Here is a 27175-nt window from a genome sequence, read left to right as displayed (position 1 = left end):
GTTCTCTCCAAGAGCTACCATCCAAGAACTCTTTTTATTTATTTATTTTACATTTGTCCAGTGTGTGTGTGTGTGTGTGTGTGTGTGTGTGTGTGTGTGTGTGTGTGAAGTCAACTTTAGGAGTCAATTCTCACCTATGACCATGTGGGTCTTGGGTATCAAACCCAGGTGGTTAGGCTTGGCAGCAACAAGTCACTTTCTCCTCTGAGCCATCTCTCACCATCTCTCGCCAAGCCCCTTCCCAAGCATTTTGGGGAGGTAACCTAATCTTGTGAAATCTCTCACATACTCAACCCCCAAGTCAGAACATGGAGGCTGAGGAGTAGTGGTGTGTGGATGAGAACCCAGAAGCAGAATATTTGAAACCTGCTGTTTCCCAGAAAATCTAGATGTGATAGCGCCCTCTTTCCTACGTCACCCAGGCGCTTGGATAACATTGAGTTGATGAGAAAGTGGCCAAAGGTACACACACACACACACACACACCTGGGGTAAGGAGAGGAATTACGAGGAAGAGGGGGATTGTAAAGGAGAAGATTATAATGGCAGGCAAGTGGGATGGGCGAGCAGGACAAGTGTGTGACATTGAGCTGGCACCTCCGCTAAGTCAAATGTCAACTCTGAAATCAGTGGTTTATATTTTGTTGCAGATACTCTTCCTACTCCCCAGGAACAGCTTCCCTTTTAATGCCTGCCTTCCCTTTAGACTATGCATTCCGCTACGAAAGCCTGTTCTCAAACGAGGAGAGTGGTGCGTGCCAGTCGTCCAAGCACTTGGGGGTGGAAGCAGGAGGTCCTGGAGTTCAAAGTCATCCCCAGCTACATATTAAGTTCAAGGACAGCCTTGACTACACTGCAATCAGTCCTATCTTTAAAAAGGAAAAGAAAAGAGAGAGAGAAAGAGAGAGAAGAAAAGAAAAAAGAAAAGAAAAGAAATGAGAAGAAAAAAAGATCAGGCTGGTGGTGGTGTACACCTTTAATCCCAGCATGGGGAGGCAGAGGCAGGTGGATCTCTGTGAGTTCAAGGCCGGCCTGGTCTACAAAGTGAGTTCCAGAATAGCCAGGGTTACAGAGAAACCCTGTCTCAATTAATTAATTAATTGATTAAATGGCAAACAAATCCCTCTGCTGTCAGTAAAATAAATAGATAAATAGTCAATTCACTATCTGGATAAATCAAGTAAAACTACTAAGGCTTCAGAAAATGCAAGCAGGCATGGTGATTCACATGTGCTTAGTCCTAGCTTTCATGAAGGGTGAGATGAGAGATGAGGGAGGCCTACTTGAGGCCACAAGTTCAAGGCCAGCCCGAGCAACATAAAGAGATTCCCATCTCACAAAAAAGAAATTAATTGCAGAAGTTTAAATCTCTTTCACTGTAAAATATAATAGAAGCAATAGAGAACTACAAAAAGAAAATATATGACTTAGTGAGTTATTTTAAAATGAAGACCCTTGCTAGGAGCACTCGGAACTAAAAATGGACCTTGCCCAGCTACGCACCCCTTCTACCACAACTCATCCTAAAGTAATCGACATCCTGGCTTTTGTAGTCATTGCTTAGAAGGATTTTATTTTAATGGAACTTAAAATTTAGCTATAAATAACCACTAATGGCAGACTATTAGGCAGTTGAGAGGTATTTGAGGGAAGTATGAGAGGCAGCCAGAAACCCACACAATAAAAATCACGTCATCTCACAAAGCTAGTTCCCTCTGTGCCCAAAGACAGGGCTGAAAAAGAACCTCCTAGGAGTTCCATATGTGTGTCCTGTGCCCATAACTGCCTTAACTGTCACCCACTGGTTCAGAAAACCACATCTCACCGTCTGCCCAAGGCAAAGCAAAAGCTGCAGCAATGTGTGAGGGTGGGGTTGTCTTCAGCGTGTCAACGCGCAGTCTAGAAATTTCCAGGACCTGAGTTTCTATTTGTGAAGTAGGAGGGCGTAATAACACCCTTTCCGGTTCCTTCTTCCTCAACTAATTTGGCTCCCTGTCCTCCATCTTGATTTCTGTGCCGGCTAGCTATTTATTTATCTTTGGAAGGAGCTTCCTCCTTTAGGAGTGGCCTTCCAGCTGCACTTAGCTGTTTTTTGTTTTGTTTAGCAACGTTGGAATTTATTAAGAGATGTTTTTAACATTGTTTTTTAAGTACAAGACAGAAAGGTTTTCAGGAAGAAAGATACATAGGAACATGGATGTGGGCTTCCCTACAAGAGTCTCCTGATCTGAATGCCTTGCTTCATCTCGGTACCTTTGTTATGGGTGGCCGGGCCTGGTGGCTCTCGCCTGTGATCCCGTCACTCAGGACAATGAGGCAGAGAGTTGTGAGTTCAAGGCAAGCTGGGCTATATAGCAAGACTCCAATCTCAAAAATAAATAAATATCCTGGCATTGAATCAATGATTTCGAGAGGAAAGGAGGCCGCTGAGGTGGGAGTCTGAGGATATAGCACAGTCTGTGATGTGCTCGCACAGTACACGTGAAAACCTGGGTTTCATCCTTGTGACCACCTAACCTGGACATAGGGGTACATACCTGAATCTCAGCACTCAAGAGGTGGGGGCAGGAGGATGTGGAGCCCCAGGTCATCCCCAGCTACATATCAAGTTCAATGTTAGTTTGGGCCATAAGAGACCCTGTCTCAAAAAAAAAAAAAAAAAAGCCTACCCAAAGAAACAAATAACTACCCATCATACATCTGAGCTGTTTAACAAGTGCACAGATACTGTCCCCTCAGTCTCTGATTTCTTCCCTTCTCCCGTCTTGCTCTTTTCCTGGATTTTTACACACTTAGATTGATTGCCCTGCAAGGCAGGATACAGAAACACAGGAGCAAGCTGGTGGAAAGAGACACCCTGGAAAGCAGCCAGCTTAAATGAGGGCAAAAACAGTGGTATTCCACACAGACACTGACCAGAATGAAAAGCAGTGATTCACAAAGCTGCAATACACAGGCCTTGGGTTTCACTTTGAGAGCCATTGCGGGATTGGGGTCAGTAAGGGGTAGGGGTAGGGAGGCATCAGGATAAAAGGCAGCCAGGCTCCTTCTCCCTGGAGATGTCAACCTCAATCCGTTCCCTTAATCCTTTTCTGCCACCCCACCCCCACGACGACTCCTCCTGATGACCAGTGTCCTGGGCCTTTAAGAGGTAGCTAGGCTGGACTGAGGAGAGCGCTCACACCTCTCCCCACCCTGCTCCTTCTCCCTGGCTGTAACTCTGCCAGCTGCAGCAGTAAACTGCAGTGGAAGGCGGTGGAAGCAGTCAAGTGCAAAGGAGAAAAAGGAGCCAGCCTGAGTCTTCTCAGTGGAGAGCTTTGCAGAGCTCCGGAGGCGCCGCTCACAGACGACGGGATTCCTGTCTTACCCAAGGTAAGGGTCCTGGAGCTCTAACCAACCTCTACCCAAGCCTGCCTGAGTCCTAACTCAACCCTGCAGATGTGTACCTATCCTGAATAGGTTAAACAAGGCTCCTTTTTCCACCCTGAGGCTCCACTGGACTCCCTCCCTCCTCCTGGTTCTCTTCAGTTTATCCTCTGACTCAGTTTTGTTTGTGTGTTTGTTTGTTTTGGTTTTTCGAGACAGGGTTTCTCTGAATAGTCCTGGCTGTCCTAGAACTTGTTCTGTAGAGCAGGCTGGCCTCGAACTCAGAGATCCGCCTCCCCGTGTCTCCCAAGTGCTGGGGTTAAAGGCTTGTGCTGTCACCACCGCCAGGCTTAACCACCTTTCTTTCTGGCTGTGTCAATCACCCTTTTATAGAGAAAACTCTTAGCTGTTCAGGGCCATGAGTGCTGGCTGGCCCTAGCCCCTTTTCAGAGGTGAGACCACCCTAACAGGAGAAGAGGTAGAATTAGAGCAGATACTCATTGATGAAGATGCATTAATGGACTGTTGAGGGTTAACAAATGAAAGTTGTCCAAAACCCATGCGGTATCGGAACTCCTTAGAGAGATCATTTGAAGACATTCTTGGAAAGAGTCAGGGTTTGAGTTTTGTTCCTTGCCTGCTTAATAAGCCAGGGCAAGGTCTTGGTATGCCAGCATGCTGTATGCCGTGGGATTTTAGACCGCTGACAGCCTCTTCATCTGTAATAGGGGAATTTAGGGCTTCCCAGACTTGCCTTTGTACCAGGAGTGCTTGTTAGGATGCCCACAAATATTCTCATCCTTCATCCTTAGAAATTTTGATCTGGCAAATTCTATGACACTCTTCTGGAGATAGTGATCTAGGCTCAAGTCTGTAGAACCCCATCTGTAGGTGATATAAGCCACCTGGAGGTAGAGGACCAAACCTTGCTTGCTCTGTAATACTGGGCCACTAGTTCTAGGAAAGTTTGTATCTGTATTACAGAGGTTATTATCGAATCCTCAAAGATTCCAAACAGATGTGTATGTGTTCATCTCTCTCTCCCTCTTTCTCTCTGAACCCTCAAACTTCTTACATAGTCAAGGATGACCTTGAACCCCTGATCCTTCGGCTTCTCCCTCCCAAGTGCTACGAGTCCCATTGTGCCTGGCTGACCCAGTCTCTCTTACTTTGAGATTTACTCCTCTGGGTCCTTGCTAGTGTCCCCTCTCCCAAACCCTTTGTTTCTTCCCACCCCACTGCACCTGCATCCGTTGTAACCAGCCTTCCTTTCGGCCACCAGCAGAAACACGGAGCCCTAGAACATATAGGTTCCAACACATTCTTTGGGCACTTTGTTTCGTCAGTCTCCTAGGATACAGGGGAAAGTGAGGCTGAGAGGAGGGGCATGTTCCAGAGCGTTCAAACCAAAGTGCCCTCTCTCCTGGACTATAGACTCAAAATCCATAAAGGGGCTGAGACTCAGAGCTATTGGGGATTAGTGGAGATAAGGGAGGGGAATGGCAGGAAAAGGTGATGGGGAAAAAGGATGAGGAGAAGGAAAAGAAGAGAACATAAAAAGCATGACGAGTGAACAGAGAGGATTGTGAGAGAGAAAAGAGTGAGCTAGGAAGAAAGGAAATGAAAGAGGTTAGGCATGGGATGGGGAAGGCAAGGCAATGGGAAGAAAAGAAACTTGTTTGGTGGGAATTAGGGGGCTCAGAAGATGATGGAGAGGAGAGAGAGAGCATCAGTGTCCCTCACTGATTCCTGGCCTTCCTTCAAGCTGCCTGCTGGAGGAGGCCCTTTCTAAGGGAAGAGCTGGTGAGCTCGGCCCCGGGTGTAGATAGACCTGCGTTCTATTGCAGTCCTATCACTGGCGGGACAGCCGGGCTGCCTGCTCTTCAGTCTCCTCCGTGAAGCTCAGTTCTCGGATGCTGTGGCTTCCTGGGGTGCTGCTGGCATTCTCTTGACCATACGTCACATAGCTACAAGTTAAAACCATTGCCCTGGAATGGGGACAGGTTAGATGGGGGGAAGGGGGAATGGCAGAGTGGTTTTCCAAGGCTGGTTTGGGAAATTGTCCTGGCTCCTGGGCTCTGTTCTCAGGCTTCCCATGTTCCAGGACATGTAAAGCTCCTGGACACAGGAACAGAGAAGGTAATTCTGTCTTCTTCCAAGCCCAAGACCCACTACAGAGTCCTGTGCCCACAAGGTAGAAGCTGAAATTTAGAGGAGACTGAAGGCGAGATTTCAGCCCAGGATAGGCTTCAAGCTCAGGTCACCCTACCCTACTGTGCTCTGAGCACCTATGGAATTTAACGGTGACACATTACTGTCTCCTCCAGTCGTCATTCAGCAGTTTGAAGCTGTGTGGCGATTCCAAACAGTGCATCCACACCTAGGAAAGGAGGTGCTTTCTGCCTCTGAAGGCACACGTTCAGTCCCTTCTTCCATTTAGAGGGCTTCTTTTCTCAGCCAGGAGCACATACTCAGCCTCAGCCAATAAAACTTTCTTCCTGAACCTGCTACAGCTGTTTCTCTCCCAAAAGACTGTTCCCCCTCTTTCGCCCCTAGCCCTCTCCAGGTCTTTAAGTCAGGGAAGTGGTATTTTCAGTGACTCTTACACTCTCCTTAGAGTCACTTACTGCCGGGTGTGGTGGCGCACGTCTTTGATCCCAGCACTTGGGAGGCAGAGGCAGGTGGATCTCTGTGAGTTCAAGGCCAGCCTGGGCTACAGAGTGAATTCTGGAATAGCCAGGGCTACACAGAGAAACGCTTGTCTTGAAAAACAACAACAACAAAATGCTGAATGTGATGCTGTCTGTAGTGGCTCACATCTGTGATCCTAGCACTCCGTAGGTGGGAACAAGAGCATCAGGAGTTCAAGGCCAGTCTTGGCTACATGAGACTCTGCTCAAAGAAAGAAAGAAAAAAGATTTGTCCCAGCTCTTTAGCAATTTGACACAGTGTACATGAGAGTGTAGACAGGGCTCCAGGAAGAAAAAGGCTGGAATGGTCCTACCTGGAGGGAGACAGCTAGAGTGTAGACAGAGTCTAGGCTCTGATAAGTGTTGGCTGCAAGACGGTAGACCCTAATAATGAGGACATGGGGAAGGAGCAAGGTGTGGGGCAATGTTACCTCCTGAGAGTAGGTAGCAAGAGAGTGTTTGGAACATACCCTGCTTTAGTCGTCCCTGGAGAGAGCCATGGAAACTAGCTAATGAAGATAGATCTCTGCATCTTAGTTTAAATTCTAATCTGTGCATGAATTGAGACAGTTAAGGCTCAGAGTCAGCAAACTCAGAAGTGCCCAAAGCTACAGACTAGATGAAGTACCTGATGCATGCCACTCAAGAAGCCCTGCGTTTCCTTCTCTTGTTCTCTTAAACTCACCCAAAGCCCTCTGCTCCCCCTCGTTCCTTTAGGGGACTCTGGCACCAGCTGGTGGAGCAGTGGGTGATGGCATCTCAGATTCAAGACCGTGAGTACGCTTGCAGGGGAAGAGGGCTGGGGGGGGAAGCCCGGGGAATAAAGGAGGTTAGACCCGGGTTACAGAGCTCCTCTGGGCCCTCCAGCCTCCCCACGACAAGTCCCCGCTCTTCCTGGCTCAGGACTGACCACTGATCAGGACCTGCTGCTGATGCAAGAAGGCACCACGATGCGCAAGGTGAGGACCAAAACCTGGAAGAAGCTAAGATTCTTCAGACTTCAGAATGACGGCATGACAGTCTGGCATGCACGGCAGGCCGACGGCATAGCCAAGCCCACTTGTGAGTGACCGTGATGGCTATGGGTGGGTATATGGGCGGACAGGTCTCTGAGGGATCCAGAAATTGGAGGGCAGGGGAGGGACCAGGATTCTGTAAGAGTGGTCTCTTGTGCAGGCCCACTTAGGTGGCTGTATACAAGACGACAAGGCAGCCTTTGCCTTTGTTAGACTGTAATGAGGATTATTTTAGTCATCACACATAGGAAGTTTAGAAAAGCCTTGGCACAGGATGAGTCTCCATAAATAAGAGGTTATTTATCATGGTCTCTATGACTGTGATCTGTCTGGATTAAAACTGGCTCTGCCACCTTCTGGGTGAGCAGCTTTGGACAAACTACTTAACTGAACTGAGGTTGCTCATCTGCAAAATGGGGTTAACCTGCACCTACCTGTAAATTGTAGAGACTGATGAGTTAATGTGTGAAACACCTAGCATGAGATCTGAAACCTGGACGGATTTCCCAAATGTTAGACATTACAATACTTCAGAGCATAAAATGCATCCCCAACAATGTTCATCCTGTTGGCCAAGCTCTTTACAATACATTTAAACACTTGATCACAGAATAAACAGAGTCTGCTTTAGAGACATAAGCCGTGCTCATGAACCACACTACCCCGAGCTGAGGTAGGGAATGGAAGAATTTCTCTGGCTCCCTTCTCTGTAACTTGAAAGCGGAGAAACACAGGCATGCACTATACTCTTGGTGTATCTATTGTACAGACGTATTTGTCATCCCCACTAGTTCTGTGAGAACCCATTGGGACCTTCCATGAACGGGGCCCATCCGCTCCTTAAGATGTGGACGCTGAGGGGTTAAGCTTGGGTCTCCACACTGCCAGCGGGTGGCTGGGAGTCAGGGCTTGCCAGGTCTAGCCGAACCTCCTTGCCGTGCTGGCTCATGTGAACTCCCGAACCGCTGGGACTCCATCACCCTGCCCAGTGTCCTGTGGGGTTCAGCCTGCAGACGCTCAGGTCCCTTCTCTCTGTGTCTTCCTGGAGACAGGAGTTCTGGTCACCGTTCCCTGTCCTCGGCGCACTCACCTGTCTCTTCTCTGGCAGTTTCCATCTCTGATGTGGAGACGATCCGGAAGGGCCATGATTCCGAGCTGCTGCGCTATCTGGTAGACGAGTTCCCCCTGGAGCAAGGCTTCACCATTGTCTTCCACGGCCGCCGCCCGAACCTGGACCTAGTGGCCAACAGTGTGGAAGAGGCCCAGATGTGGATGCGAGGGCTCCAGCTGTTGGTGGACCTTGTGGCCAGCATGAACTACCAGGAGCAACTGGACCAGTATCAGCCAGATGGAGTCAGGGTGTGGCTGGGTTACTGAAGGGGCCGGATGCTACAGAACCAGGAACGGTGGGGAGGGTGCAGAAATAGAAAAGCCAAATGATCCAGGTGGCGTGGAGAGACACGGAGGCCAGAACAGAGCTGGGGAACCTGAAGGAGAAATGGAGGTTTGCCAGCTAGAGTCCGGGAATGAGAATCGGAACCCAGGCGAGGAGGAAGGGCCAGTGAGAGGAGGAAGAAGAGCAAGCAAGCGCTGCTCCTGTGAACCAAACAGGCATCCCAGTAGCGTTCACTGCCCAGGTGTGGGAAGCAACTCCTAGAGGGTGCAGTGGCGTAGACGCACTTAACGATTCCTAGATTGGAGTCAGGGAGATGATTCTACCAGTGAAGGTGCTTGCCACCAAGCGCTGACAACCTGAATCCAATCCCTGGAGCCCACTTGGTGGGAGAACTGACTCCCCCAACTCACAGTAGCTTGCAGACCCTCCAGTTAAGTGTAAAAGAAGTTCCTAGACTGTACATTACTTCATGCATGTTCACATTCATTCAGCACCAATCAGCCAGACTCTCCACCATTACGCCTAATTTTAGGGACATCAAGATTAACGAGGCCACATATAATACTTTACTTAGTGGAGAAAACCAATTTGTGTAAATAATTTAAGTGCCAAATTAGAGGAATACTTGATTCTACCTAAGAGTGTTCTGATGCTGGGCAGTGGTGATGCACGCCTTTAATCCCTGCACCCAGGAGGCAGAGCCAGGCGGATCTCTGTGAGTTCGAGGCCAGCCTGGTCTACAGAGCAAGATCTGGGACAGGCACCAAAACTACATAGAGAAACCCTGTCTTGAAAAACAAAGACAAGGGTTGGGGAATTTAGCTCAGTGGTAGAGCACTTGCCTAGCAAGCACAAGGCCCTGGGTTCGGTCCTCAGCTCTGGAAAATAAAAAAAAAAAAAAAAAAAAAAAGAAAAAGAAAAGAAAAACAAAGACAAAAACAAACAAACAAAAAAAATGAGTGTTCTGAGAAAGTGCCAGAGAAGAAATAGCATGTGAATTGGGTCCTTAAATTTTGGGCTAGAGTAGGCTGGGCAGTGGTGGTGCACACCTTTAATCCCAGTACTTAGGAGGCAAAGGCAGGCAGATCTCAGTGAGTTCGAGGCCAGCCTGGTCTACAAAGTGAGTTCCAGGACAACCAGGACTGTTACACAGAGAAGCCCTGTCTCGAAACCCCGCCCCCCCTTTTTTTTTTTGGACTGGAAATGTTGCTCTGTTGGTAGAATGCTTGCCTAGCATGCAAGAAGCCCTTGGTTCGATCCCAACACTGCATAAACTGGGCATGGTAATGCATGCCTGTAATCCCAGTACCCAAGAGGCAGAAGCTGGAGGATCAGAAGGTCAAAGTCATCCTTGGCTACACGACAAGTTTGAGGCTAGCCTTGACTACAGGTAACGTTATCAAAGAAAGAAAGAAAAGTCGTATAAATTAACCTGAAGAAAGAGGATGGCAAAGGCACTCTTGTCTGGGAGGACAACATGATAAAGGTGTGGGGGGAGGAGACGGGAGGCAGCAGGCCGGGGATGGTGTTCAGGGGGGCTGCTGAGACCGGCGGAGGTGCCAAGACAGACACGTTGAGAAGGCTGGGCTGGGCCTGGTGATCCGGCAGGGGAAGGGCATCTTATCGACTAGGTCAGAATTTAGGTCGTTTTCTGTAGACAGTAGGGAGGTGGCTCCCTTTAGGCACCTGAGCCATACAATGATGACAAGATAGATTTACGTTCAGGAGAGAACATTCTAGAAGCTATGTAGAGGATGGGCTGGCTCGGGAGGGAGACTGGCAACAGAGACAGGAGCGGTGTCCGCGGGTGAGCACACGCCACCGCACACACGGTGCTTTTGCCTTGACTCGGAGCTGGATGGGTGAGAGAATGGTTCCAACGAGGAGACAGAAACCAGGACGGCAGGATGAGTTTCCAAGAAGCGCGCCGGCTGCTGCTTCTGATGAATGTGGAAATGGATCAAGATTACGCCCTCAGTCTTTTTCAGGTGGGTTCGCCGGGGAGGGCTTGCAGGAGCCAGCCAGACCACGTCTTCACTCGGCTGCATTCATTTGTTGAATCTTTACCGGGTACTCCAGTACCACTCCAGTGGGGCTGGTGTAGGGAATGGTTCTGGCCCCTCAGTCTTGTTGGGAGGATGACTCATAATCCCTACAAAAAAGAAAATATATAACAACATGTTGTTATATTGGAGCCGAGTGGTGACACACACCTTCAGTCCCAGCACTTGGGAAGCAGAGGCAGGTGGATCTTTGTAAATTCAAGGGCAGCCTGGTCTACATAGTGAGTTCCAGGACAGCCAGGGCTACACAGAGAGTCCCTATCTCAAAAAAACAAAATAAGCCGGGCGGTGGTGGCGCACGCCTTTAATCCCAGCACTTGGGAGGCAGAGGCAGGTGGATCTTTGTGAGTTTGAGGCCAGCCTGGTCTACAGAGTGAGATCCAGGAAAGGCACAAAGCTACACAGAGAAACCCTGTCTCGAAGAGAAAAAATAAATAAATAAATAAAACAAAAGACCCATATGTCATTATGTTGGACCTTCCTGTTCACAGCCAGAGTGTCACAGGTGCCCACTACAACATTCCATCTGCAATGTGACTAAAGGGAGGGGGGCAGATTCTGGCTAGTTGTTTGTTTGTTTTGAGCTGGGATCAAATGTAGCCCAAACTGACCTCAAACTCCTGACCCTAAATTGGGATTAAAGGCACACATAACATTGCTTCCATTTACAGACCCTCTGAGAGATATAATCTTTTGTGTTAAAAATTTTCCCTCTAGCAAGTGATAGGGCTAAAACTTTGCCTTTTATTTCTTGGAGTGACTTCTATGCCTATGAAATGTCAGGAATTCTGCGAAAGTTTTATACACATGCTAAGATGCCCCTTACAGGGCCTGGGAGGATGAATGTTAGTAGAGTACTTGCCAAGTAAGAACAGGACTCAAGTTCTACCCTGGCATCTGTGTAAAAGGTGTGTGTGTGTGTGTGTGTGTGTGTGTGTGTGTGTGCGCGCATGTGTTTCAGGGGGTACCCCCAGTGCTAGGGGAGAGAGAGATTCCTGAAGTTTGATGGCCATACAACCCTATAGGACCAAAGATCATACCCTTTCCCACTGTTTGTCATTCATTCCCGGCTAACTCTTCTCTTGAAGGAAGCAGATGTGTCCCATTCTGATACCCTGGAAGGAGAAGAATTTGTACAGTTCTATAAGGCACTGATTAAGCGTACTGAGATTGAGCAACTATTCGAGCACTTTTCGTCAGACGGACAGAAGCTGACCCTGCTGGAGTTTGTGGATTTCCTTAGAGAGGAACAGAAAGAAAAAGACCACGCCCCTGACCTTGCTCTGAAATTCATTGCCCGCTACGAGCCTTCAGAGAGTGGTAAGGACAACTGGGTGTAATAGATGCTAGACATAGGGAATGGGGAGGGACTAAAAAAACAAAGACCCAGAGACAAGAGTCTTCTCCTAATGTAGGGAAGGCTGAGTCCACCCCTCCTCTGGCCTCCTTTCCAATCATCTCACTGAACCATGTCAGCGGTCAGATAAGACAGAAATAGATTTTCATCTCTTAGGAAGAGGAGAGTCCCTTCCCTGTGCTCACATTTCACATCCTTTACCTTCTGGGAATCCTTCGCCATACCAACTTTGTCCTCGTGGAAGGAAAAACACTTGCTCTCTCACGCTTGCCTCCTCCCATGATGATTCTTCTGCCCCAAGTTCCACGGTCACTGTTCTTTTCAATGGTGGTTAGATTCCTGATCATTCCTGGACATTCTCTAAGGTCATCTGAGTCCTTTAGCCCCTGAATCAGGAGTCCAGTCAGCATAGGCCTGAGGCAGTGATGAGGCCATGTGTCTGGCATTTGACAAGTACAGGTAAAATATGCCCCCTTTATCATTAAACTCTCCTCTGCTTTGCCCTTTAATGGACTCACTTCCACCCCTCCGTCCCCTTCAGAGTGTGAGAAGTTTATATCAACAGTGAATTATTTACAAAGCACATCCACATTCTTCACTTAATTTAGTTCTCACTGCAACTTTGTAAAACGGAAAATCATCAATCCATTGGGATTTCACTGAGTACCCCACACTGTGCTAACATCTCTACACTCTTGTCTTGTCTTAGCCTTCCTGATAAAATGGGCTCTCTTATTAAGACCGTTTTAGAAATAGGAAAACAGGGGTTTTCAAATCTTCAAATACCAAATGGGGAGCTGGAGGGGTAGCCCAAGAGGTAAGCGTGCTCACTGCACAAGCGACCTGAGTTCAGATCCCAGCCGCCATGTAAAAGGCCAGACATGGTTAGCGGTGTGCCTGTGCCCTCAGTGCTGTGGATGGAGGGCAGAGAAGGGGGTTACCTGGGTTTGCTAGCTGTCAGCCCAGTTTCAGGTCCAGTGAGAGGCCCTATCTCAATGGTAGAGGGGCACTAGACTTCCTTCTCTGGCTTCTACACACACACTTATACACATATGCACTTACACCACACTCATACACAAACAAAATAAAATAAAAATAAGAGAGATTAAATAACTTTCTGGAAGCCAGGAGCGAATGAGTCCAAACCCAGGTCAGCCCTCAAGTAGTGTCTCTCATGAAATAAAGCAGGATGATTGGGATGGACAGGTGATCCAGATTTGCAGAGTCTCGACTTTCACCCCCCACTCATTCATTCATTCACCCCCTCAGCAAGTTCCTTTTTTGTTTGTTTTTTGAGACAGGGTTTCTCGGTATAGCCCTGGCTGTCCTGGGACTTTCTCTGTAGACCAGGCTGGCCTTCAACTCAGAGATCCGCCTGTCTCTGCTTCCCTGAGTACTGGGATTAAAAGCATGTGCCATCACCACCCCGAGAGGAATTCTTTTTTTTGGAGTTGAGGATCGAACCCAGGGCCTTGCACTTGCTAGGCAGGCATTCTACCACTGAGCTAAATCCCCAAAACCCCAGAGAGGAATTCTTATTAAGTATAATGTGTCAGGACCTACGGCAAGCACCACAGAGACAATGATGCCTAAGCCAGACAAAAGAACACTGCCCTCCTAGAACTCAGAGTCAAACAATGTGTTAGAGTTATCAGTGATTCCTGATTTGTGGATGTACTCAGAGAAGAATAGGAACTCTAAAGCAATAATTTTGGAAAACAACATCTTTTCTTAAATTTGAAATAAGATCTCAAGCTGAGTGTGAAGGCACATGTCTTTTTTAATCTCAGCACTCGGGAGGCACTGGCAGATGGATCTCTGAGTTTAAGGCCAGTCTGATCAACACAGTAAGTTCCAGGACAGCTAGGGTTACAAAGTGAAACACTGTCTCGAAAAAACAACAAAAACAAGCATATACAGCCATGCTAGCCAGGAAACAACAGTAAAGAAGTCTGAAGAAAAAAAATGGGATCCTCTGTTCCAGAGCAGGATCAATTCCATCAATCCCATCTGTCGCGGCTTGAATGTGTCCCCTAATGTACACATGTCAGGAACTGAATCCCAGTGCAGCGTGTTGAGCAGTGAGGCCTTCAACTGAAACCTCCTCCCCAAATTCCTGCCATTCTTCACTCTATGATGTATCAAACCTGGATCTAGGAAGCTGGTCATGAGGATCCCCTTGTCCTACCTTCCAAACCAAGCCTCTCTGCAGCTAAATCACCCTCAGTGAGACTTCACAGCCCAGCAGTGCAAGGCACGGCCCTGACATCTGGCTGCTTGGGTTCAAATCCCAGCTCCTTCACATAACATAGCCATGTGACTTAGGGTAAGCTATCTAAACTTGTCACAGGAGCAGTGTTACAATACTGACCTCACTGTGTTAGTGAGCTGCAGTACCTAATGTCCTTGTATGGAGTAAGTGCCCAATAACTGCTAGTCACTGTTGTTACTGTATGAAGTCCATACTGAGAATAGTGAGGGCCGTAGAAGGAATCAGAGGGCCATTTCCTCAGACTATATATATATGGAGATGCTGACAAATGTCCCCCCAAACACCACATGTCATAGCATAGGTCATATGGCTACACAGCCCAGAGAAGAAAGCACAGGCCCTTTGACCAGGTTACTGATAACTTTTCTAGCTATATCCTTAGGCCTTAGATCTGGATTCTGTGCTGTCTTTTATAATAACTGTGAGCTCCAAGAACTATGTACATTTAAAGGGACCCAAATCAACTAAAATTACAAAATGACTTCCTCAGGCACACAAGCCCTATTTCAAGGTTCATAGATACATGTATCTAGGGGCTGCTCTGTCCTACAATGCAGAATAGAGCATTCTTATGGTTGTGTACCATTCTTTTGGATAACACTGGACTAGAATGTTCAGTCTGTTAGTTTTTTAAGACATGACCTCATGCCGGGTGGTGGTAGCACACGCCTTTAATCCCAGCACTCAGGAGGCAGAGCCAGGAGGATTTCTGTGAGTTGGAGGCCAGCCTGGTCTACAGAGCGAGATCCAGGACAGACAGACAGGCAGGCAGACACACACACACACACACACACACACACACACACACACACACACAAACTATGGCCAAAGCTAGCATTGAACCCAAAGTCAAGATCCCATGACCTCCACCTCACAAGTGATGTGATTATAGGTGTGTACCACCATCTGCCAAAATCATTTTTTTTTTACTAATAGAAATAGAGAGAATCTATTTAAAAAAGACAAACACTCAGAAGAATTAAGGTGGGGACTGGCAATGTGACTCAGTGGGCAAGGTGCTTGCTGCCAAGCCTGATGACCTGAGTTTGAGCCTGTGGACCCACGTAGTGGAAGGAGAGAACCAATTCTTGCCAGTTGTCCCCTGACCTTCACAAATGTGCTGTAATACATGCACCCCCTGAACACACATACACATACACAAAATATAGAGAGAGAGAGAGAGAGAGAGAGAGAGAGAGAGAGAGAGAGAGAATGAGAGCATGCAAGTGAGGACAAGAGAGCATGTACCAGGAATTGTGGCACATTCATGTAATCTAAGCACATAGGATGCAGAAGAATCTCTGTGTGATTGATTTTTGTTTTGTTTTGTTTCCAAGACAGGATCTCACTATGTAACTCTGACTATCCTGAAACTCACTATGTAGACCAGGCTAGCCTAAAACTCGGAGATCCTCCTGCCTCTGTCTCCTAAGTGCTGAAATTAAAGGTGTGTGCCATCACCCCTGCATCTCTGTGCGTTTGAGGCAAGCCTAGACCACATAGAGTTCCAGGCAGCTAGGACTACATAGTGAGATCGTGTTTTTACAAAAGGAAGGAAGGAAGGAAGGGAGGAAGGAAGGAAGGAAGGAAGGGAGGGAGGAAGGGAGGGAGGGAGGGAGGAGAGAGAGAGAGAGAGAGAGAGAGAGAAAGAGAGAGAGAGAGAGAAAGAAAGAAAGGAAGGAAGGAAGGAAGGAAGGAAGGAAGGAAGGAAGGAAGGAAGGAAGGAAGGAAGGAAGGAAGGAAGGAAGGAAGGAAAAAGGGCTAGATAGCTGGGAAAGGTCTGTTCTCAGTGGCAAGTACAAGATGTGGCAAACTGGGCATCTGCAGCCTGGGTAGGTGTCTGCCGGGAGAGGACTAGCGAAGAGGCTTATGGGTGTGCCGGGTCTCTCACTCAGAGCTTCTCGCTTTTGTGGTCCCCACTCCACACTCTAGGCAGATTGCTGCATGTGCTGAGCAAGGATGGCTTCCTCAGCTACCTCTGCTCGAAGGATGGAAACATCTTCAACCAAAACTGCCTCCCTGTCTACCAGGATATGACTAAGCCTCTGAATCATTACTACATCAACTCCTCTCATAACACCTACCTGCTGAGGGACCAGCTCTGCGGCCAGAGCAGCGTGGAGGGATACATACGGTACAGTGGTGGTTCGAGGGGGGCCAGCTCGTGAGATGGACTATCCGTGGGAAACTAAGGGGCAGATAACAGGGCCTGAAACTTAGGAGAGCTTAGGAACCTCAGATTCCTGGATACCTGAGAGACTTGGAGAACATCTTAGCTATTAGCAGAATGGTAATGAAATCCTACAGATAAACAGAATTCTTCTCTGTCACAAGCTAGGAAATGCTGAGAATTCAGGGGTCCTCATGTTTATTTTGAGCTAGTACATGGAATGCTTTAAAGCAGTGGTTCTCAGCCTTCCTAATGCTGCGACACTTTAATACAGTTCCTCATGTTGTGATGACTCCAACCATAACATTACTTTCGTTGCTACTTTATAACTGTAATTTTGCTACTGCTATGAACAGTAATATAAAATTTTTTGGAGATAGAAGTTTGCCAAAGGGGTCAAGGCCCACAAGTTGAGAACTACTGCTTTAAATGCAAGGCAGTGGGATGTAGAGTTAAAAACAAACAAACCAACCAAAAACATAGGCTCCAGAGTCAGTCCACTATGGGTCAAATTCTAGTTCTCTTGGTGTTCTGGGGGCTAATTAACCTCTCTCTCTCTCTGTGAAATAGAGATAATCACACTGCCCATTCTGTCAGGTTCTTGTGAAGACTAAAGGGCACGCACTATGAGTCAGCAGCTGAGAAGTGGTGGTTGCCATTGTTGTGATTGATCGAGACAAGACTGAATAGTCAGGACAGCATTGTAGCACTGGCAAATGACCGACAGGGTAGCTTGAAGGAGACAAGGAACTGTAGCTCAGTGGTAAAGCATATGTATGGGTTGAATCCTACTAGAGAGAGAGGCACGTGCCTGCAATCCCAGCCTAAACAAAAGTTCTAAGTTCCAGGCCGTCTGACAAAAGACCCTGTTTCAAACATCAGTGGGGGCAGGGGTGGATTTACTAGACGTTTGAATGACCCAGGTGCTATATTGGGATATACATCCAGAGTAGTGGAAATATTGTGAGGCAATGTGTGTAACGGCTTGCTAGGGAGGATGGTGAGCTGGGGCTAGGTGAAGATAGATGTGAGTTGCAGTCATGGCCCAGTGGACTGAGATGCCTCCAAGGAGAGGTTTTACTTGAAGTGGTCTGGATAGGCAAGTGCAAGTGGTCATTGTTCCTTCCAGAGCAGGGAGAGGTTATCTCCTCAGGTAGATCACACCTTGACCTCTCCTGCCTCCGGGGGGTTGGGGTTCTTGCAGGGCCCTGAAGCGGGGGTGCCGCTGTGTGGAGGTGGATGTATGGGATGGACCTGGCGGGGAGCCCATTGTTTACCACGGACATACCCTGACCTCGCGGATCCTGTTCAAGGATGTCGTGTCAACACTAGCGCAATATGCCTTCCAGGTAGTAGCTCCAGGTTGGGAACAACACTGAAAAAGGCAAGAAGGTCTGAAGGAGAGGAGACTGGCTTGGTCTGCTGAGGGTGGCAGGGCAAGTGGTGTGATATAGACAAAAGAAGGCTTTATTGTTCTGTTTCGTTTTTTTTTTTTTAAATTATTTTATTTTTCAAGACAGTATTTTACTGTGTAGCCCCGACTGTCATGGAACTCACCTTGTAGACCAGGCTGGCCTTGAACTCATAGAGATCTGCTTGCCTCTGCCTCCAGAGGCTCGGATTAAAGGCGTGCGCCACCAATGCCCAGCCAATAAAAGAAGTTTTTGTTTTTTTTTTAAACTCTAAAGCATCAGACAAATATTAGAGGATTACTATGATTAAGTGTTGGGTATGTTACTAGTAAATAGTATTCATACAGGTAATCACTAGTGACTAGTAACTACTTCTAAAAATTTCGGTTACCTGTATAGGAGAGGTTGGGTAGGGAAACAGACAGTGGTGAGTTGGGCTGGGGGACAATAGGAATCTAGATATGAGAGTGTCATGTGAGCTCCTAACTAGGGGAATAGCCTGTCATCTACACTGAGACTGAAAACTCACAAGGCCTCAGAAGGACTTGGATCCGATTTGGTATTGTTACAAGATTTGAGGTCTCAAGAGTGACCCTTAGATGTGGATATGTCCCAAGGAGTGGGCCTGAGAGCTATCAAGTTCTCACGGAGCCTTAGGATGGGGTTAGGGAGGTTTAGCCATCAGTATACTCATTAGAGTTCGTAAGTGGGGCCTAGGAACACGGGATTTTAGGATTCTGAATGCATCACCTCTTCCCTCTGCCAGTCAACAGACTACCCTCTCATCTTATCTCTGGAGAATCACTGTACCTGGGAGCAGCAGCGGACCTTGGCACAACACCTGACTGAGATCTTGGGAGAGCAGCTGCTGAGCACCACCATAGACGGACTGCTGATGGATACGCTGCCCTCGCCAGAGGTAGGGAGCCCGTGGCCCAGCCAGGCCTTACCGTGGCTTTCACAATCCCTCACTATGGCTCCCTCTTCCGTAGTCCTCTTGTTCTGTTCTATCTTCAGAAGAACCATCTTGCTTTTTAATATACCTATAGATGAGCTTTCGTTTTGTTTTGAGACAAGACCTCATGCAGCCAAGGCTGGCTTTGAACTCCTAACCCTTCTTTCTTCAACTCCCAAGTCCTGGGATTACAGGCACGCACTACCGTGCCTGGCTTCTGTGGTTCGAGGGATCAAGCCCAGGGCGTTGTGCATGCTAGGAAAACATGGTACTATAAGCTCCATCCCTAGCCCGTAATAGTTTTTGATAGTTCATAGTTCATACAGACTATACAAGCAATACAGAGAAAGGGGAATTCTCCCCCATTATTATCCCAAACACTTCCACAGCGGTATATAATGAATAGATTTTTAAAAACATTTTATTCATTCGTTGGTTTGTTTTGAGGCAGAAGGGGGCGGTGGTGCACGTGCCATGGCAAACACGAGTGTGGAGGCCAATGGGAGTTGGATCTCTCCGTCTCCCATGTAGGTCCGGGAGCTCAAACTCACGTTGCCAGGCTTTCGGCAAGTGCCTCTCCTCGCTGAGCCATCTTGCTGGCCCCAGTGGATTTATTTCCACTGTTCCCTGAACTTCACTCATGCTAAGCACATGCTGTCCTACCAGCCACTTTCGGCTGCCGCCACCAGCATGTCCTCCTCTTCCTCTTCCTCCTCCCCCTCCTTCTTGAGACAGGTTCTCGTGAAGCCCCAGCTGGTCTCACAATTGTGATATGTAGCCGAGGATGACCTTTCCTTGAACCGCTGTTCCTCCTGCCTGCCAAGTACCAGCATTACCGGCATGTGCCATGACAGTCCACTTATGATACGGTGGAGCTCAAACCCAGAGCTTCGTACATGCTGAGGGAGCACTCTGCCACATTTTCAGCACCATCAATACATTTTTAAGCTTAAACAAAGATATATATATATATATATATATATATACACACACACACACACATATTCATATTAGAATCTATCTATCTATATACATATTCATATTAGAAAAACTGAGTGGGGTTACTGTCCATATTTTCTTATTTCATATCATAAATATATTTTCATGAATATCTTTCCTTTTTTTTTTTTTTTTTTTTTTTTTTTTTTTTTTTTTTTTTTTGAGACAGGGTTTCTTTGTGTAGCCTTGATGGTCCTGGAACCAATTATGTAGACCAGGCTGGCCTCAAGCTCAAAGACCTGCCAGCCTCTGCCTCTCAAGGGCTGGGATTAAAGGTGTGTGCTACCATTACCCAGCCGGTATAAGAACTTTTTTTTCTTTTCCTCTTTTTTTTTTTAGCTGAGGACCGAACCCAGGGTCTTGCGCTTGCTAGGCAAGCACTCTACCACTGAGCTAAATCCCCAACCCCATTGTTTCCTCTTAATAGCTCTTCAGTGTGCTGTTTTATGCCAGTGCCGTGTAGGGCTCTAATTTATTCAGTTACACATATAGGAGACAATTAGGTTGTCCATTTTCATCTTGTCCATGCACTTGGTCTATTTATTCTTTCTTTGAATTTCTGAGTTAAAGCATTTGTATTCTAGATACACTGGTGGTGGTATTGTGGTGTACACAACTGCCAGCCAAAGAGTTTACATTTTAGCCAGAGGTGGTGATTCCCAAACTCAGGAGGTGGAAGCAGAGGGGTCAGGAGTTCAAGGCCAGTCTCTAGTACATTGTGAGCTGGGAGTCAGCCTGTGCTACATGAGACTCTTTCTCAACACACACACACACACACACACACACACACACAAAGAGAGAGAGAGAGAGAGAGAAAGAGATTGCATTTTGATAATTTTGATTATTTTTGCCGAGTTGCTCTCCAGAAAAAATACCAAATTATACTCCGACCAACAGAACAGAATAACCGCAAGCAACTCCATAGTGAGATGATTCATAATGGCAAACATTGGAAAGAAGGGCTTGTTTTTGTTGTTGCTCTGAGGGTTTTTTTTTTTTTTTTTTGTTTTTTGAAACAGGGTTTCTCTGTGTAGCTTTGTGCCTTTCCTCGAACTCGCTTTGGAGACCAGGCTGGCCCCGAACTCACAGAAATCTGCCTGCCTCTGCCTCCTAAATGCTGGGATTAAAGGCGTGCGCCACCACTGCCCAGCACTCTGAGTTTTTTGAGTGCTGGGATTACAGCATGCACTAGCATGCTTGACACGTCTTAGTATCTAGTCCTGCCTGCCTCCTTTCAGAGTGCTGGAAATACAGGCTTGAGCCACCTACTCCCAATTCATATCCTTTCTAAAGGCTCTTCCATGATAAGACTTCAAAAAACATTCTCTCTCTTCATACTCCTATGTGCTTTATATATGCCAACCTTTAACCTAAGGGAGTTTTCAGTGTGTAAAATGTGAGTGAGGACCTATTGATTGTTTTTCATATGGATAGAAACATTGTAAGTTTGTTTGAGAATAAGTGACTCGATACCATATGTACTGAGGAATCAAACCCTCTGGGAATCTTCTGGTGACCCACTCTCTTCTGCCTTTGAGATGATGAGACGTCTGCTACCTTCAGGAGGGGCTTGAGCAGACAAGTAGACAGGTCTCTTTATTTTTGTTCCCTAGCAGCTTCGAGGGAAGATCTTGGTGAAAGGAAGGAAGTTAAGAACAATTGAGGAGGTTGAGGTTGAGGAAGAAGAGGAAGAACTAGACAAAGATGACAGGTCAGAGCTGGATCCAGACCCCTACCCTGTGTTGGACACTGAGGTTCAGCCCGAGTCCCAGGAGCTGGCCCCTGGAAACAAGGACAGTAAGGTGAGTCAGGACTCGTTATTTTGTAATGACATTTGGTCAGCATGCATTACAAGGTGAGGGCCAGTTTCTGAAGAGTCTAGATCCAGCCAGGGTGGAGAGCCAAGAAGAAAAATGGTCTTACTTCTCAATGAAAGAGGCCTAAAGTGCATCTCCAGCATCACTATGCATTATCCCATCTACAGCATCACTATGCATTATCCCATCTACAGCATCACTATACATTACATATGGCCATCTACACATCTATCGCAATGGGTTTCCAACTTCTTGAATCATGAAATCTTGGACAAAGCTTCTTATTCAAAATGGATAAATATCAAACCATTCTAGTTGAAGCCCTCACCTGACTCTTTCCTGGGTCTAAGTGACATGGGGTGGGTGGTTCAGGCCTGATGGGTACGTAGTAAGTTCAAGAAAGAAGACAAGGAAGGCAGGAGATGAAGGAGCTAAGTGACTCTGGATACAACTTTGTCCTTCACAAAGTCATTAAAGGCAAATCTGAAGGCTGCTGGTCTCTCCCTCTGTCTCTCTCTGTCTCTCTCTCTCTGTGTAGCTATGTTATTGGCTGAATAAGAAGTTACTGGACCACTGATAGCTATGACCTCAGTCTCAGCTATAATGGGATAAGTTAGAGAAAGTGTTTTGGAAAGGATGCAGTTTGAGGAGGAGCCAGAAGTATCCAGATATAGGGAGGCCAAGTGAGAAAATGTACCATTGGTGGGACCACAGAGATCCAGGTGTGAAGTCTGCATTTCTGTCTCTTGTGTGCTTACATGGCTTACTCAGATGATTTTATTATTATCCTGTGCTGAAGCCATGATGTTTAAACCTGTTGTCATTTTTAGGGATGGAAATCAGGAGATAAATCCAAAGAAAATGCTCTGGGGTCCTCACATCCTTACAGGTGTGGGTTTGGGGACCACCGGCATACTTTGACATAATCTGACTGCGTTCATGTACTTTCTGTTTGGTTGTTTTTTGAGACAGTCTTGATATGTATCCCTGGGTGGCCTGAAACTCATTATCTAGACCAAGCTAGGCTCAAACTCAGAGATCCACCTGCTTCTGTCTCTTGAGTGCTGGGATTAAAGGCGTGTATCATCATGCAAGGATCATGTATACACTTTGACCAAAGGTTACTGTTCATTTGTTTTTAAGAGAGGTAGGGTGATTCATGCCTCTCTGTTTAAAAATAATAAAGACTGGTTACCCAAGGTGTAGCATAGAGAGGGCCTTCCAGTCCCAGAACTGAAACTGATCTGAGCAGTACATGCAGACAGCCTTTATTCCCATCCTCACCCCCAGGTTTTGACGTGTCCGATGGCTTGTCTGCTTATCTGTGGTCAAATTTTGGTCCACTCTCCTAGTTCCATTCCTGTGTCCCTTTTCTTGTCCAACCAGGTGAGGCAGGAGGGAGAAAACAGTGGGGAGGCTCTGGGCAGAGGCTTTCGGTTGGATGGCCACGAGCTTCTTCTTGCCAGATCACCCCAAACTCAGTCCCATCTTCCTGTCCACTTTCTCCTCCAGGATTGCACGACCATCTTGTGCCCAGACCTGTCTGCCCTGGTTGTCTACTTGAGGACTGCTCCCTTCTGCAGCTTCACTCATTCCAAAGAAAATTACCACATCTGCGATATTTCATCCTTCTCTGAGACCAAGGCCAAGAGCCTTATCAAGGAGGCAGGTCAGGAGAGAAGTGGGACGGGGTAGCTTCAGGCCTGGCAGGCAGGCAGGTGAGTCCCAAGAAACAGAACAAGGGAGCATCGGAGAGATGAAGGAGTTGAGCAACTTCTTAGAGCAGGCAAGGAGAAAAGTGGTTTTGTTTGAAAGATAAACTCCCAGAGCCCAGTCTGACCTCAAACTTGCTCTGTAATTGAGGATCGCCTTGAACTTCTGATCCTCTTGGCTCTGCCTCCCAAGTTCTAGGATTGCCCCGTACACCACCATTTCCAGTTTGTGCGGTGCTGGGGTGCAAATCCAGGGCTTTATGCCTGCTAGGCAAGCACTTGACTAAGTTACATTCCCAACCCATGAAGGAAAAGGTTTGTGAATAGTGGGCACAAGGCTCTAGGGAGGAGAAAATTGCGGGGGAGGTGGTCACCTTTCTGGAGCCAGCCTCAGATTTCAAGAGTGAAGTAAGTAGAAAGGATCCTTGGCCCGGGGAATTGGGAGGACCTACCTCAGGGACAGAACTTCCATCTCCTTCCCTGTCCCTTTCTACAGGCAACGAGTTTGTACAGCACAATGCCAGGCAGTTATGCCGTGTGTACCCCAGCCGTCTGAGGACAGACTCATCCAACTTCCACCCCCAGGAACTCTGGAATGCAGGCTGCCAGATGGGTGAGGAGGCAGCAGAGACAGGGAGGACGGGAGTGGAGGGTCAGCTGATGGGAGGTAAATTCCCTAGTGGAAATAGGCTGGGGAATGTTTTAAAAGAGTGCTAGGGTAAGAAAGGTTGAGAAATGGTGCTCTCTACTGGAGTGCTCCCAGCAGGCACTGATTGAGGATCATGCTCTGCTCTCTGGCCTAAGCTGGTTTCCAACTGTCTTCCTTCCTCCGTCTTCCAAGTGTGTGACCCAGCTCCAGCAGGCATCCTTACCCCGCAATGCTGTCTTCTAATTCCCCCCAAAGAGAGAAGTGTGCGTGCATGTGTGTGTGTGTGTGTGTGTGTGTGTGTGTGTGTGTGTGTGTGTATGAGAGAGAAAGAGTGGGGAGGGGAAGAGAGGGAGAAAGGAGGAGCGGGAGGGGAAGGGAGAAATAGGGTCTGTAGCCCTGGTTGGCCTAGAACTTGCTGTGGAGACTAGGATGATGTTGAAGTTATAGGAGTCCTCCTGCCTCATCCTCTTGAGTGCTGAGTTTACATGTATCATCACACCCAGTTCCCAAGGTGACCTTTCCTTTCTTTCCTGGGATTCTCAGTGGCGATGAATATGCAGACTGCAGGGAGTGCCATGGACATCTGTGACGGTTTCTTCCGCCAGAACGGTGGCTCCGGCTATGTGCTGAAGCCAGATTTCCTGTGTGATATCCAGAGCACCTTCAATCCTGAGAAGGCCGCCAGTCCTTACAAGGCCAAGACCCTCTTAGTCCAGGTATGACAGAAACTGTTGGGAAGAACCTGGAAGAGCTGGAATAGAAGTGTGCGTGAGAAAAGAGAGAGAGAGAGACAGACAGACAGACAGACAGATGGCGTGTGGTGCTGGCTCAACGTGACAGGACGGTAATTGGTTGGAAATTCTCTGCCAGGAGTGGTCACTCACACCTTTAATCCCAGGCCAGAGCTACACAGCGAGACAGTCTCAAATCATTGAATAATAACCATATGAAATAATTTCTTTCTGAAGAGGGAGGACAGCCTGATTCAGTTGCAGCCTCTGGAGCCAACTGCCTAGTGTCCAATCACTTTTTAGTTGTACATCATTAGTCAAGTTGTCACCGCAGGAAACTCACCTGCAAGACAGGGGTAATGCTACACAATTCACAGGGTTGTGAGGACTGTCTGTCAAAAGTGCTTACCACCCCTGGGGCACAGGAAGTACTAGAGAAAAGGCTGTCATCATTGGTGTGCCTGCTTCCAAGCCTTTGGATCCATTTAAAATTTCAGGTTGGAAACTAGAATACACCAACCATCTCATCTGCAGGATTAGTTCTGCAATCTATGGAGCTATAGCGCAAGCCCTGTTTTTCTCCAGGGCGTGAGGCTGGGGGAGGGAGGGCTGGGCTGAGCAGGGACTCATGAAGTTCTAGTACCCTGGTTGCAGGTGATCAGTGGTCAACGGCTCCCCAAAGTGGACGACACCAAAGAGAGGTCCGTTGTGGATCCCCTGGTGAAAGTGGAGCTCTTTGGTGTTCCTGAAGACACCAGGCAGCAAGAGACCGACTATGTGGACAACAATGGTGAGAGGCTGGCCACGGGACGTGGAGGGCCAGACTGCCAATCGCTTTCTATGCTATCCTCCAGTTGGTGCAGTCCGTGTTTCTGTACACCCCCACGGGAGGGAAAGTGACACGGTCTAGGAAATCCTGGACCTCCTTTATAGACCTGTGAATTGGGAAAACTCCTTATGCCTTTTATTTGTGTGCATACCACCTCTATGTGCCCACAGAGGCCAAGCAGCATCAGATTCCCTGTACTGGGTTATAGGCAGCTGTGATCCATCAGATGTGGGTTCTTGGAACTGAACTCAGGTCCCCTGGAAAAGGAGCAAGTGCTATTAGCTTCTGGCAGGGCCGTTTCTCTAGCCCCGGCCTCTGCGTGTTACAGCAGTCCTCACTTGTAAATTGCTGACTGGAAATCTAGATTAAATGAGAATTCTGGGAAAGCAACTAAGTATGGCCTAATGACAATGGTCAGTGTGTTCCTTTATTCCCCTCTCCACTTCAGGTATTAATCCCTACTGGGGGCAGACATTCTGTTTCCGGGTCCATGTGCCTGAACTTGCTATACTGCGTTTCGTGGTAAAGGATTATAACTGGAAATCCCGGAATAGCTTTATTGGTCAATACACCCTGCCCTGGACCTGCGTGAAGCAAGGTAAGGCAGTCCTTGGACTCCTGGCCAACATCCCAGCTCTGGCTCCTGTCCTCATGAAGATCTCCTGCCCATTTCCAGGTTACCGACACATATCCTTGCTCTCCAGAGATGGCACTAGCCTCCACCCAGCTTCCATCTTTGTGTACATCTGCATGCGGGAAGACCTGGAGATGGATGAATCCTGAGGTGGGTATTCCATAGCAAGAGTAGATTCATAGGCGGGCTTTAGATGTCGAGGCACAAAATTGCCTCCCCCCTAAGATAGGGTCTCACTCTGTAGCTCTGGCTGTCCTGGAACTCACTATTGTAGCAGACTGGCCTCCAGAGTGCTGAGATTAAAGGCATGAGCTACTATGCCCAGTATACCTTGCCCTTTTTTTTTTTTTTTAAATATTTTATTTATTATTTATTGTGTATAGTGTTCTGCTGCCAGAAGAGGGCTCCAGATCTCATTACAAATAGTTGTGAGCCACAATGTGGTTGCTGGGAATTGAACTCAGGACCTCTGGAAGAACAGCCAGTGCTCTTAACCGCTGAGCAATCTCTCCAGCCCTACCTTGCCCTTCTTAAACAAATCTATGACTTGATCTTTTTATGTGCATTGGTAGTTTTTGCCATAGGCATCTGGTCTACTGGAACTGGAGTTACAGACAGTTGTAAGCTGCCATGTGGGTGCTGGGATTTGAACCCATTTCCTCTGGAAGAGCAGTCAGTGCTCTTAGCCGCAGAGCTCTCTCTCCAGCCCCCTAGGAGCTGATCTTTCATCTAGTCTTTCCTGTTGTGCGCCCTGTGCTGGAGTTCCCTCCTTATTCTTGCCCTAGGCTTGCTTAGTCCCATCCTCAGATCTTCTGTTAATCTCTCCCATCATCTCTGACTAGAAACACAGGGTGGGACTCGAAGCAGAGAAATCTACAGAAGCATTATCCCCTCCAACCTACAAGTCCCTCAAAATCCAGAGCCAACGAAAGGATCAATCACGGATCAAGGCTCCCGGGCAAAGGTTGGGGAAGGATGCCTGACCCCAGAATGACGACTGTCTAGAGAACAATGCACAGCCCTGAGTCTCCACTGGACTGCTGCTCCTTAGCTGGTCTAAATAGAGCTTCTCTGTCCAATCTGGCTCCCGTATGGTCTGTCATTATG

General features: G+C 47.6%; 2 protein-coding genes across 8 annotated transcripts in view; one reads left to right on the top strand and one right to left on the bottom strand.

Moving 5' to 3' along the window:
- Usp37 (ubiquitin specific peptidase 37) overlaps positions 1-4673 on the bottom strand; it is a 102963-nt gene extending 98290 nt beyond the window's left edge. Inside the window, exon 1 of the mRNA XM_037210263.1 lies at positions 4611-4673. The gene's annotated coding sequence lies outside the window, so the exon portion shown is untranslated. The remainder of the gene's footprint in view (positions 1-4610) is intronic.
- Positions 1795-27151, top strand: Plcd4 (phospholipase C delta 4). 7 transcript variants are annotated; one of them, XM_037210266.1, is made up of 18 exons: positions 1795-3372; positions 6774-6829; positions 6960-7118; positions 8181-8409; positions 10327-10456; positions 11620-11851; positions 16093-16294; positions 17535-17679; positions 18509-18661; positions 21313-21498; positions 22804-22899; positions 23026-23182; positions 23722-23838; positions 24418-24590; positions 25260-25395; positions 25883-26032; positions 26139-26218; positions 26911-27151. In XM_037210266.1, exons 2-18 carry the CDS (start codon positions 6808-6810, stop codon positions 27049-27051), a joined length of 2508 nt encoding a protein of 835 aa, XP_037066161.1. In that variant the 5' UTR covers positions 1795-3372; positions 6774-6807; the 3' UTR covers positions 27052-27151. The 7 variants fall into 7 exon arrangements, with proteins under 7 accessions (XP_037066161.1, XP_037066163.1, XP_037066159.1 ...); XM_037210264.1 differs by having other exon boundaries at positions 1796-3372; positions 21310-21498; XM_037210269.1 differs by having other exon boundaries at positions 1796-3372; positions 26111-26218; positions 26911-26998.
- Positions 27152-27175: the final 24 nt, after the last annotated feature.

The sequence above is a fragment of the Peromyscus leucopus genome, chromosome 13 (assembly GCF_004664715.2).
Source record: "Peromyscus leucopus breed LL Stock chromosome 13, UCI_PerLeu_2.1, whole genome shotgun sequence".
NCBI classification, from domain to species: Eukaryota; Metazoa; Chordata; class Mammalia; order Rodentia; family Cricetidae; genus Peromyscus; species Peromyscus leucopus.
This window is presented reverse-complemented; position numbering and strand designations above follow the sequence as displayed.

Excerpts from the sequence above, each read along its gene's own strand:
- Plcd4 (XM_037210264.1), top strand. The coding sequence starts at position 6,808 with ATGGCATCTCAGATTCAAGACC. Across the intron at positions 6,830-6,959 it reads GGCATCTCAGATTCAAGACC|GACTGACCACTGATCAGGAC; the intron begins GTGAGTACGCTT and ends TTCCTGGCTCAG. Across the intron at positions 26,219-26,910 it reads GGAGATGGATGAATCCTGAG|AAACACAGGGTGGGACTCGA; the intron begins GTGGGTATTCCA and ends ATCTCTGACTAG.